The following is a 12,992-nucleotide window of genomic DNA, read 5'->3' as shown; positions in this document are numbered from 1 at the left end:
GACAATGGTTTGAATCAAGTGGACATTTCATTTTGTTTAAAAGTTAGGCACTACAGTGTTAAATGTTCAATTACAATTTAATACACCCAATCCACAAATGAATTTTCACAATAACTAATATTTTTGCAGCATGTTTGTGTCCACGCCCGCCTCCTCTCACCTTACTCAGAAGTACACTCTGCCTGAACCTCTCCAGCCCGCTCTTGTGATACTGTTGCAGCAGCTGGTGCTGAGTGTGTGAGTGCTGGGCGGCCTGCAGGGCAAAGGGCGAGTGGCTGTAGGGCGGCGGCTCCGAGCGCGTTCTCGCCACAGGTCTGTGTGACGGTAAGTTAACTATGCCTCCTCTGGCGTCCCTTTTGGAGGGGGACGGTGGGTGAGGCTGCTGCTGCAGAGGAATGGAGCTCAAACCATGAACTGCAAAGAGGAGGAGACCGAAACACGGGTCACAACCAGGAATAACCTAACTCAACGCAGAACAGAGTCATGAATAATTGTGGAAGAGGGTAGATATGGATGTGTTCTGTGTGTGTGTGCAGCTTTAAATGGGCACTTTGGGCCAGCAGAGTGCGCCACTTAGTCAAACTTTTAAAGGCCCTTCTAATAAGGACGGACACTGGAGATTAGCAGTAGTTAAAAATGCTGTGACCCATCACTTATCTATGTTACTGTATAATATCCTTATTAAATTAACACTGAATAGATAAAGAGGTGAGCAGATAGAAGGTGAGGTGACAGAGGGGTGAGGGATAGAGAATAAACTTGACAATCTGACAATATTTGGGCCAGATTGAAAGTCAACAAAAAGAGGATGGAAGACGGTACAATTAAAAAAAGGAAAGAGGAGGAGAATGTGTTACCTTTTCAAATTAGACAGGCCCCCTTCACTGCCTGTCTTTATATCCTTTCTTAAAAGTCACCTCCTTTCCTCGGCTTCAAAACAATCCAAGCATGAAATAATGCTTTTATTTTTGCTTGTTTCATTTGCAGCTTTTTACTTGTCGTACTCTTAATTTGAGGTGTTGATGATTTTTGCCCTGTACAGCACTATTGTGCTTTAAAAATAAAATAATTTACCTTTTTTTACCTTTTGAGATTTTTTTGTTTTTTTTACTGGAGAGCTCAGAGATGATTACATCAGTTGTATTTACAACATGCAGTATAAGTATAACTGCATCACTGAGTGGAGGGCGCTCTTGTGCTGCTTAGACAATGTGGGCCAAAAGAATGTGGCACCAGACAGAGGACATAAATATTCCAACAGTCTCTTTCACAACAGACATGTTGACATGTTTCTGCATGAGTGGAGGTGTTAATCATGTCACTAATGAAGGCTAAATTTAATGAAATGATCTCAATATAAAACACCCTCAACTCTGAACCTGTCAGGACCTTTGTACATTATTAATCTGTGTGCTGTGGAAAAAAAAGCACCTATTGTAATTTTACGGGATTCTTGATGTAATTGGTTAAACTTTGAGGAAGAAAAATTGAAAATGAAACAAAAAAATGGAAGAAGAGAAAGCACCTAGAATGCGCAAACCTCTGCCAAGGCCACTCAGTTTCCCCACAGTGTCAACACACTTAAGTATCTAGTTATTTCTTTCTCGGGCCAAAACCTACATCCCCAGGAAATGTCCTTAACATCCATCCTTACATTTTTGAGTTATGCAGCAGAAACAGAACCTCTTTGGCAGAGGTAAAAAATACACACATGTCTAATTTTAAAAAGGCTTGTGTTTTCTCCATTATATGGTTAACTATCATGTTCATAAATAAACTGGGCGGATTATGACAAAGAATAGGTGAAACTCTAACAAAAATGGAACAAGAGGAAACACCCAAAGTGTTAAAGTTAAATCAATACTGCAATTATTGAGATTGAAAAGGCTGCAATATAACTGTTCTATACTTGTTTTATGCCAATTTTAAAATGCAAATGCTCTTATATTACAGTATTGAATATTTTGACAGTATCTGATGTGTTCCACCTTCTTTTTAATTATATATTATACAGTAAAAACTGTTCGGAATCTTGACTACAACTCAAATTTGCATTTGCAATATGTCATACCCAGGAAATGTAATCAATATCCTTAACTAATTGGGTTATGTTGCTCAAAATCAAAATCAGACAGAAAAATTTGGTCAAAAAAAAAACCTCCTTAGCGGAGGTAAATACATACAAGGCTAACTGATAAAGTGACCATTTTCTCAATTAACATCGATCTTAAATTCCACCATAAGATGATTCAAAAATGCATAAATACAATGTTTTCATGTGTGCATGACTCACAGGAGACTAGCTGATGGTGCACCAGTCTAGAATGTGGTTCCAGAATGAGAACAGGCTGCAGGTGCTGGGCCAAGGCTGAACCGCTTCCTTCCATAGGCAAGTAGACCTGATGCAGAGCAGACAGGGCCAAGGGCTTGGCTAATCGCAGGTCAGCCTGGGGGAAATGAGGAAGAAAGGAAGAGAGAAGAGGTGAAGGTAAAAATGGATGGGGTTAACTGGGAATTGTGGAAGCTCTCATCATGGCTGCAGCTTACACAAATAAGCAAGATGAGGAGTGCAGTGCAGAGGGTGAAGGTTTAATGGGCTGTTAACAGACTCATCAGTGAACACGTAAACAGTGGGAGTGAAATACCACATGACTGATTCACCACAGAAGACAAGAGGGAAGTGAAAGCCTGGATAAACTACATGTTTCCGTGAGAAACCAAGTGTGCAGACACTATTTTAGACATTCACTTACAGATACACAGGTTAATCGCATCATTTAAGTCAAACGTTCTCTATATGAGGGGGATCATTGCTCACATGTGCAGGATTTCCAGCAGTGATGTTGGACATGGCAGTGGGATTAGGTGGAAAAGTGAAATGGGCCAGTCTACCATCCTTCAGCAGCAATCGATGAGCCTTAATGAGACAGATATGTTCATGAGCATAATCCATTTTCAACATAAAAACCATCAAAACATATTATATTTCAATTAAGCGCTCTCCTTGATATCATGTTGAAGTCAGGTTGAAGTGTGGTTGTATGCGGTAATGACACATTGTCAGCACTGATTTCACCACCATCGCAGTGAACGCAAGAAAGAAAACAGAAAAATATTTTAGCCATTTAACTAAAGGTTCATCCAATCCAATCTAAACTTATGGTATCTTAAGAATTGCTGTCTTATCCTTTATCTTACTGTTAGACAACTTTGTAAACCGCTCTTTGTCTCTAGCACCAAAGCCCATAGAGGAAATCTGCATTTTTTAGCTTACAGAGAGACACAAGAGCTGCTGGCTTGTTTCTCTAAACCCGAACAAGGGATTTCAAACACAGATATCACAACATTTGAATTTCTCTGTGGACTTTGGTGTAGGGTGAGCAGGAGGGTGAGCAGTTTACAAAGCGAATCAGAAGAGGTTGTCTAACATTTTCTTAAAATAGTACAAAGAACAAATAGGTGCAAATTCTCTAGATTTAATTAGGGGTGAACTATATTTAATTGGGAAAACCTTTTGTTAAGTGGCTAAAAACTGTTTTTCCTTGTGTCCTTGCTGGCAGCAATGTTTTCAGATTGAGAGTGAGCCTCCATGTCTCATGTCAGTGCTGACAGTGAGTATGCTAATCATGGTAAAAAAAAATAAAAAGGGTTCATTTACCAAACTTGAAATGGATTGATCGATTGTAACATATTTATACAAATAGCCACAAGGTCTATTTCAGTGGCAGAGGGCATCATGCAGTAAATAAGGCTTTAAGTTTTTTATCGTTAAAAGCAGAAAACAAATAGTGTTCTTGGAATTGGTGACCTATAGAGTTAAGACAAAAATGCATTGTGGCAGTGGGGCTTGGTTAGAGCGACGGCTGCTGGAGGAAAGGAGGGAGTGGCTCAGCCGGTGATCAGACAGCTGGACAGAATCAGGTAATTAGTCAGCTATATAAGCATGTTTGTAACCTGGTTCTGATCTCTTGCAGTAGGCTGGGTCCTGACGCGGACACACAGAGAGAGAGAGAGAGAGAGAGAGAGAGACGGAGAGACACAGAGAGTGAGGGCAGCGCAGCGCAGCAGAGCGCTGACATCACAGCCAGCCACAGCTGACTGCTTTTGTTTGGTTAATTGTTTTCAGTTCACAATAAACGGGTATATTTGCTCCCTCAACGCCGCCTCCTCGTCCTTCCCGAACCCCAGTGAGTGGGAAAAAGCTCACAGTGGCACCTGAACAGGGACACATGGAAGGACAATCTCCGCTGTCGCTGGCCCTTCAGCACCTCGCTGCGATGCAGGAGAGCACCACCACGCTGCAGCAGCAGCAGTCCCAGCTCCTCGCGGACATTGCGGCGTCACAGCGGGACGATCGTGCTCTCCTGCGGGAGCTGCTGCAACGCCCGGCTGCCCACGGCGCCGACCCGGAGCCCGGTCGAGGACGGTCTCCGGCCGTCGCCCTGCAGCGGATGACCGCGGAAGATGACCCGGAGGCATACCTGGACATCTTCGAGGGCACGGCGGAGGCATGTGGGTGGCCGGAGGAGGAGAGAGCGCTTCGGCTTCTTCCCCTGCTCACCGGCGTGGCGCAGCTGGCCGCGCACAGCCTGCCGGCGGCCGCGCGCCACGACTACACACAGCTGAGGAGAGTCATCCTGGACCGGCTGGGCAGTACGTCGGAGGGACACCGGCGGCGGTTCAGGGGGCTCTCCTTTGAAGGAGCCGGGCGCCCCTTTTCATACGCGCAGCAGCTCCTGGACGCAGCGAGGCGCTGGCTCCAGCCGGGGACCCACTCCGCTGAGGACGTCGTTGGACAGGTGGCGCTGGAGCAGTTCATCGCTGGGTTACCATCGTCCACAGCCAATTGGGTCCAGTGCCACCGCCCGGCCAACATCGAGGCAGCGATCGTCCTCGCGGAGGACCATCTCTCTCTTCCCCGGCGGAGCATGAGGGAGGAGACCAGGCCAGCGACGATCCCTGCCAGCCGTCCCACTCCAGCCCCGAGGAGGAGGTTCCCAGCATCGGCTCCTGCACCACACCCACACACACACACACACACACAGCCGGAGCATGCATCGCTCCGGTCGTCTAATTACCCTCTGCCGTCTTTCCCTCAGGGCCCAGCCTACGTGTCTGATCACCTGGCACCCCGGGGGGCTCCTCAGACGCCAGGGCAGGTGTGCTGGCGGTGTGGGCAGCCCGGCCACATCAGAGCGGAGTGCCCGCTCATGGAAGTGGGGCAAGTGGTTAGGGTTGCCGGGCCGCCGGCCCCCTCCCCCGGTTCGGAAGGGACGTACCGTATACCGGTATGTATACAAGGGGGTACACATCAAGCTCTGCTGGATTCTGGTTGTGAACAGACCATGATCCATCAGCGCTTGGTTCGACCGGGGGCATTGTTAGAGGCATCGTGGGTGAGGGTGAGGTGTGTGCATGGGGATATTCACGATTATCCGGTGGTGGCTCTGGAAATTTATTTTAAAGGGAAAAAACATAGAGTAAAGGCTGGAGTTAGTACTCGCCTCACGCACCCTCTAATTTTGGGAACAAATTGGCCGGGGTTTACGAGCTTAGCAGGGGAAACCATGAGGGTGCGGTCACGTAAGTCAGGGAAATGTGAGTTATGTGCTGTCCTTAGTGGTGAGGCGGAGGTGCCGCATCCCGACGCTGCTGGGGGGGGGGCACAGATGGCGCCCATGGAAGATTTTCCCCTAGCACAGTCTCGGGATGAGACCCTCCGCCACGCCTTTGACCAAGTGATGGAAATTGATGGTTGTCCGGTTCACCCTAACGCAGCACTCTCTCACCCCTACTTTGTTGTCGTTAAAGACCGTTTATACAGAGTGAGTCGTGACGCTCGAACAGGGGAAGAGCTCTCCCAGTTGTTAGTCCCAAAAAGCCTCCGAGAAACGATTTTCCAGGCGGCTCACCACAACCCCATGGCGGGTCACCTCGGATATGATAAGACACTGAACCGGATCATGGCCCGATTTTACTGGCCGGGCATTCGGGCGGATGTAAGTCGGTGGTGTGCATCCTGCCGCGAATGTCAATTAGTCAACCCTCCGGCCACCCCAAAAGCGCCCTTGCGCCCATTACCATTAATGGAGGTCCCTTTTGATAGGCTTGCCATGGACCTCATCGGGCCATTAGACCGGAGCGCACGGGGATATCGCTTTGTATTAGTTCTAGTGGACTATGCAACGCGATATCCCGAGGCAGTACCCTTGCGCAACATCTCGGCAAAGAGTGTTGCACAGGCACTGTTTCAGGTCATCTCCCGAGTTGGGATCCCGAAAGAGATCCTGACTGACCAGGGCACATCGTTTATGTCACGTACACTACGCGAGCTATACGAATTACTGGGCGTCCGCTCAATCCGGACTAGTGTGTACCATCCCCAGACTGATGGCCTGGTGGAGCGGTTTAACAAAACGCTAAAGAACATGATTCGTAAGTTCGTACACGAGGATAGTCGTAATTGGGATAAATGGTTGGATCCTCTGTTGTTTGCAGTGCGGGAGGTGCCCCAGGCCTCCACGGGTTTTTCGCCCTTTGAACTCCTGTTCGGCAGGAAACCTCGGGGTGTCTTGGACCTGGTTAAGGAAAACTGGGAGGCGGGTCCAAGCACCAGTAAAAATGAGGTACAGCACGTACTGGACCTGCGAGCAAAACTCCATTCACTGGGTCAGTTATCACGGCAGAATTTGCTCCAGGCCCAGGAACGTCAACAGCGGCTGTACAACAGAGGGGCTAAACTTAGACAGTTTTCACCGGGAGATAAAGTGCTTCTATTGCTACCGTCGTCTAGCTCCAAATTACTCGCCAAGTGGCAAGGGCCCTTTGTGGTCACACGGCGAGTGGGGGATGTTGACTATGAGGTTGTGCGTTCTGACAGGGGTGGAGCAACACAGATTTACCACCTTAACCTCCTCAAAGCCTGGAGGGAGGTGGCGTCTGTTTCTCTGGCCACCACGGTGATTGAGAGAGATGAGCTGGGACCGGAGGTGACTAAATTAAACAGGTCGGCGCCGGTCCCCGTTGACGATCATCTCTCGCCGGGCCAGAGAGCAGACGTGGCCTCGTTGCAGCGGCAGTTTGCCGACGTGTTCTCTCCCCTGCCGGGACGCACAAACCTCATACACCACCACATAGAAACTTCCCCGGGTGTGACAGTGCGTTCACGACCCTATCGCCTGCCGGAACATAAGAGGAAAACTGTTCAGGCAGAACTTCAGGCTATGTTAGAGATGGGAGTAATAGAAGAGTCCAACAGTGACTGGTGTTGCCCCATTGTTCTTGTTCGCAAGTCTGATGGGTCAATACGGTTCTGTGTGGACTACCGTAGAGTCAACGAGGTGTCCAAATTCGATGCCTATCCAATGCCCCGGGTCGACGAACTCCTGGATCGGCTGGGCACGGCTCGCTTTTTTACGACACTGGATTTGACCAAGGGCTACTGGCAGATTCCCTTGTCGCTAGAGTCCAGGGAAAAAACGGCCTTCTCCACTCCGTATGGTTTGTACCAATTTGTCACGCTTCCATTTGGGTTGTTCGGGGCCCCAGCCACGTTCCAGCGCCTCATGGACCGGGTGCTGCGGCCTCACTCTGCATATGCTGCGGCCTACTTGGATGATGTCATCATTCATAGTGAGACCTGGGAGCAGCATATGCAGCAGGTGGGAGCAGTGCTGGAGTCCCTGAGGAGGGCGGGGCTCACGGCCAATCCAGGGAAGTGTGCAGTTGGACGGAGGGAGGTACGGTATTTGGGGTACCACTTGGGGGGAGGGCAGGTGCGGCCACAGATACAAAAGACCGCAGCGGTTGCAGCCTGCCCAAGACCCAAGACCAAAAAAGAGGTTAGGAGGTTTCTGGGGCTGGCCGGTTACTATAGGAGGTTCATTCCGGCCTTCTCGGAACTGACCAGCCCCCTAACCGACCTGACCCGAAAAGGTGCCTCAGATCCGGTCCAGTGGACGGAGCCGTGTCAGCTGGCGTTTGAGAGGGTTAAGCAAGCCCTCTGTGGGGAGCCACTTTTGTACACACCTAACTTTTCTCTCCCTTTCATCCTGCAGACCGACGCCTCGAACAGCGGGCTGGGGGCCGTTTTGTCCCAGGAGGTGGAGGGGGTCGACCGCCCCGTACTGTACGTTAGCCGGAAGCTAGCTCAGCGGGAGGTGAGCTACAGTACGGTGGAGAAAGAGTGCCTCGCCATACGGTGGGCGGTCGGTGCCCTCCGCTACTATCTCCTGGGGCGCCCATTCACCCTCTGGTCGGACCATGCCCCGCTCCAATGGCTCCACCGCATGAAAGATGCCAACGCGCGGATCACTCGCTGGTATCTGGCTTTGCAGCCTTTCCGGTTCAAGGTGATCCATAGGCCGGGGAACCGCATGGCCGTGGCCGACTTTCTCTCCCGCTCTGCGGAGGGGGGGGGGAGTGGGCTTGCGGCCGGCGGGGTCCCGGCCTAAGTCGGGCGGTGGGGGTATGTGGCAGTGGGGCTTGGTTAGAGCGACGGCTGCTGGAGGAAAGGAGGGAGTGGCTCAGCCGGTGATCAGACAGCTGGACAGAATCAGGTAATTAGTCAGCTATATAAGCATGTTTGTAACCTGGTTCTGATCTCTTGCAGTAGGCTGGGTCCTGACGCGGACACACAGAGAGAGAGAGAGAGAGAGAGAGAGAGACGGAGAGACACAGAGAGTGAGGGCAGCGCAGCGCAGCAGAGCGCTGACATCACAGCCAGCCACAGCTGACTGCTTTTGTTTGGTTAATTGTTTTCAGTTCACAATAAACGGGTATATTTGCTCCCTCAACGCCGCCTCCTCGTCCTTCCCGAACCCCAGTGAGTGGGAAAAGCTCACATGCATGAAGGTCAAAAACCTCAACCAAGGAGGCTATGGCTGGCTCACAAACAAACAAAGAGGTATGCCATATTAAGAGAATTTTAATGTAGGAGAAATTTCACCTCATGAGAAAGTGGAATGGCCCCATTATCTGAATGCAGGCTGTCGTTGGGTGAGCTACAGCCTGACGCTGGATTGCTGTTGCTGCTGGCGGACGAGTCTGGGGGACAGAACAGAAGATCGATAAACTCACCATAGATGTTCATGTTCAGTGTACATAGTGTACATATACACTAAAAATAAAAACACTATTACAGCATTTCAGTTTTACATAATTATAGTTGTTCGTTTGCAGAATGAATGTAAGAATTTACGTATAGATAACTGGGCCTGAAATGAGCGTCCCCTGCTTCAAAGACCAGCAACTGCTACTGAGGTAATACATGTCAAACTGGGGATATAGAGCAAGAGAGCAAATAAATGAGAAGCACAAGGTCATATGTGGAGTAATACTCTACCCAGAGTTTCTGTCCTGTGCTTGACAGCAGGAGGGGCACTGATCTTTCGCTGCAGCGGGTTCGGCCTCGTGTTAATGAGCTTCTTTAACTTCCACTTCAGAGTGGGTTCAGAGACTGCACACACAGACAAATGAAGAGATGAAGAAGCAAACACACACAGACGTAGATGATAAACAATACCATACATGACAGTAAATCATCAGTGACACATCTACTCAGGAATACTAATACTATATCGATGTATCATGGTACCACGTTAAAGTCGGTCTGCAAAAAAAAGCTGAACCAAGCAAAAAAACAATTTCTACTTTTATATTTTTCACTCTGTGTTGGGCAAATTCATCAGGAAGTGTAATACACTTCTTTATTACATGTTATATAGTAATATTACTTCACTTATTACTAAACAATCAGAGCTACTACTTGCTTTTATTATGATTCATGTCATTTCAGTGTCTACCTTTTATTTTCTTACTTACTTCTAGCTCTTATTTGTACCCAAATGTTTAAATGCACTTATTGTAAGTCGCTTTGGATAAAAGCGTCTGCTAAATGACATGTAATGTAATGTAATGTAATTTTGATTCATGTCATTTTAAGGGTGCTTTTATTCTAAGGGAATAGTGCTATACAATAAACTTGCCTTGCCTTGTCTTACAAACATGGCAGCCTCTTAAAAATCATAAAATCAGTCCCACACATATACAACATCATAACATCGACTCACACAGTAACTTAGCGTTACTTTGCTTAGTAATTATAATATTATCACTATTTTATTCACTGTAATCCCTCAGACTACTCTTTACTGGGTAAAGTAATAATATTACAGTAATAAATTACTTGGCGAGGCCTTACTGGCCAACACTTGTCACGCTCCAATAAGCTGAAACAAACAATCAAAAAAGTTGCCGGCTTAGAGTGGATAAAAGGCAGCTGTGTTGTCACTGGGCCAATAATAACATAGGAGGGTGTGTGTTTGTGTGTGTTTGTGTGTGTGGGTGTGTGTCTGTATGCATGCTGTTGCCTCTGGGGTTCCAGAGCAATGCAAATACAAAATAGCTTTCTGAATGGCGAGTGCACTTGATGAGATGGAACCACTCCCACTCTCATTCATGCAGTGAGGCCGACGGACTCCGCTCTCTCACACAGTTCGTTTTACACATACCTTGGTTTACGTTATGTAACTGTTTTTGTCATTGTCTGGCAGGATTGCTGTCATGTTGTGACTGTTAAGACTCGCAGGCCTGTTGCTGGACAAGTTTACCACAATGGAAACTGCCTATATTCATTCCTTGCTACTCTAAATACAGTAGGTACAGAATGGAATGACCGTTTGCACAAAAGAATATCACCCTAAACAGACAGATACGCGGCCAATTGACTTTGAGTTCCACTCAGATTATAAAGAACAGAACACAAGATAAACAAAAGACCTTCACACCTTCAGCCTCGGATCCCACATGAGGGACACAAAAAACCCAGAGGGGTCTCACCTGTTCTACGCAGGGCGAGGTCCTTACGCTGGTCACTGTATGGAGGCTGAGGCTTTGGGGAGAGCCTAAGTAAAAAAATAAAGAAATAAAAATGATAAAATTACAAATCTATATACCGAGATTTTTTTGTTACATATATCATATTCATCAACAAACAGACCACTTAAATATATACATATACATAGTAATATGTGACATTTCTGCATTTAAATATCTTAAAATCACCTGATGCATCTTACATATTTGCTGAGTAGTGCACATACATCGCCAAAAATGTTTCCAACACTCTTTAAATCCATAGAAATCCTATTTTAATCGAAGCGTCATTGTGGTCGCCACAAAAAAAAAGCACAGGAGAACCAAACAAGAACACAACACATTTATTCCCACGCGGGTTAGTGTTCTGCTGATTCTCAATGACATCAAACTAGGTCTTTTGTTATTGCGTTGGTCCCCTTGTGACACAAATTACATGTTGCTCGTTAAGAAAAAGTAAAAGAATCCATTTTTAAATTCTGTGACAGTGTGATATTATCCGAGACATGAAAATCTAGTGTCTTAAGTTTTATGTTGTGTTTGTCCAGTTTGTCCTTCTCACCTGTATCCTGATGTCGGACTGGTGTGGTTGGGAGTGACCCGGTCATGGCTCGGCTGGTTCTTCATAATTATATGTTCACGGAGTTTCTGCCTTACGAGCGGACTGGCTATAGCACCTTTAAGTCAATAAAATAACATCACAGTCATCACAGTTTACTACACTTGGTATCCCATGATATAAACATTTTCTGTCATATGATGCATTATTATTGCGATTTTATTATCAAAATATGCTTTAAAATATTTTCACGCTCATCCATATTTGTGCACATTTTCCTCAAAGCTTACAGATGCACAGGAAAGAGATGAATTAATATTACTAATGTGACAAAAAAAACGTTACTTGCTTCATCAAAATGGTACGAAGTGCTGTAAAGTAACAAAACCTTTTTTTTAATAAAGTTACAAAAAACACTGTCTACTGTTTTGGGGGCAAAGCTTTGACCAGAGGGCCAACAGGAGAGAGTGGGACAAGATCAACCATGGTTCTCAAACTGTGGTACGTGTACCACCAGTGGTACACAAGCTTTCTCTGGTGGTACGTGAATTAAAAATCAGAAATACTGTTCTACTGTATATACCAGGGTATGTGATCAGAGTGGAACTGAGGAATTTTGAGTGTGGATAAAATTAAACAAATAACAAACCTAACCCTAACCCTTATTTATACAATCATTGTAATTAGAGTCACCTTATCTCTCGCTTCATCTTAATCTAATGTCACTATACCAGTATGTGAAGTGTATGTGAGGAAGAGGAGGATGATGAGAGAGCAAATTATCTGTTGGGAATAAATCTCCTGTGAAAAGTCTGTAGCTGACTTTGCTCGGTCAATTTACGCCACTGTATTTTAACATTGGTGATAATGGTGTTACTTCAAGAGCTCAATATTTTAACAGCACTTTCAAGTAACTCATATAAAATACTATATTTGTCCACAATGTTTACCCCAACAACAGAAATCCAGCCCAACCCACTTATTGTGAGAGCTTTTAATTGCATTTATTGACACAATCCTACGTTCTACAGAGGTGATGTATCATTCAGTTTTCCTGAAAATAAACTTCTTCTTTTATAACTTATAAGAATTTACATTTCCATGGAATGAGAGGAGAGGTTGCAGCACACGTGGAAATCCCCCTCTGTTTTCATTTAAACATGCAGTGTGTTGTGACTCAGATGAAACGTCTTTCAGGAAACCTATGAATAAACAGTAAGGCACGGCAGATACTCACTCGGTTCTTTTTTATTCTTTCGAATCAGCTGTTGTAGCTCCTCTCTTCTGTCGTCCTCCATCTCTCTTTGCCTTTGGTCAGTGTTATACTGCAAAGAAGAACATATTAAACCTGATCAGTCAAGTCTGCTTTTACAACATGTCTCCTATTTATAGAAACAGGAACAAAGACCGCGGACGTTACTGCCAAACAAAATCTACGTGGCTATACTATACTATACGAAATATTACCACAGCATTTGCAGATTGAACCAGGATCAAATGGTGTTCACAGCCACCTCCGCCCACTTCCTATAAATGTCTGCATAATGAGCATTCACCC

General features: G+C 46.3%; 1 protein-coding gene across 2 annotated transcripts in view; it reads right to left on the bottom strand.

Annotated features, from left to right (window-relative positions):
* LOC131460643 (histone deacetylase 7-like) overlaps positions 1–12,992 on the bottom strand; it is a 59,824-nt gene that overhangs the window by 23,816 nt on the left and 23,016 nt on the right. For both annotated transcript variants that reach the window (XM_058631289.1, XM_058631290.1), the window contains exons 3-10: positions 12,672–12,759; positions 11,438–11,552; positions 10,840–10,904; positions 9,344–9,457; positions 8,948–9,045; positions 2,819–2,917; positions 2,294–2,447; positions 161–414 (exon numbers count right to left, since the gene is read on the bottom strand). In XM_058631289.1, the coding sequence (XP_058487272.1) occupies positions 161–414; positions 2,294–2,447; positions 2,819–2,917; positions 8,948–9,045; positions 9,344–9,457; positions 10,840–10,904; positions 11,438–11,552; positions 12,672–12,759 (987 nt within the window). The remainder of the gene's footprint in view (positions 1–160; positions 415–2,293; positions 2,448–2,818; positions 2,918–8,947; positions 9,046–9,343; positions 9,458–10,839; positions 10,905–11,437; positions 11,553–12,671; positions 12,760–12,992) is intronic.

The sequence above is a fragment of the Solea solea genome, chromosome 6 (genome assembly GCF_958295425.1).
Source record: "Solea solea chromosome 6, fSolSol10.1, whole genome shotgun sequence".
NCBI lineage: Eukaryota > Metazoa > Chordata > Actinopteri > Pleuronectiformes > Soleidae > Solea > Solea solea.
Note: the sequence above shows the minus strand (reverse complement) of the source record. Positions and strands in the feature narration are given on the sequence as shown.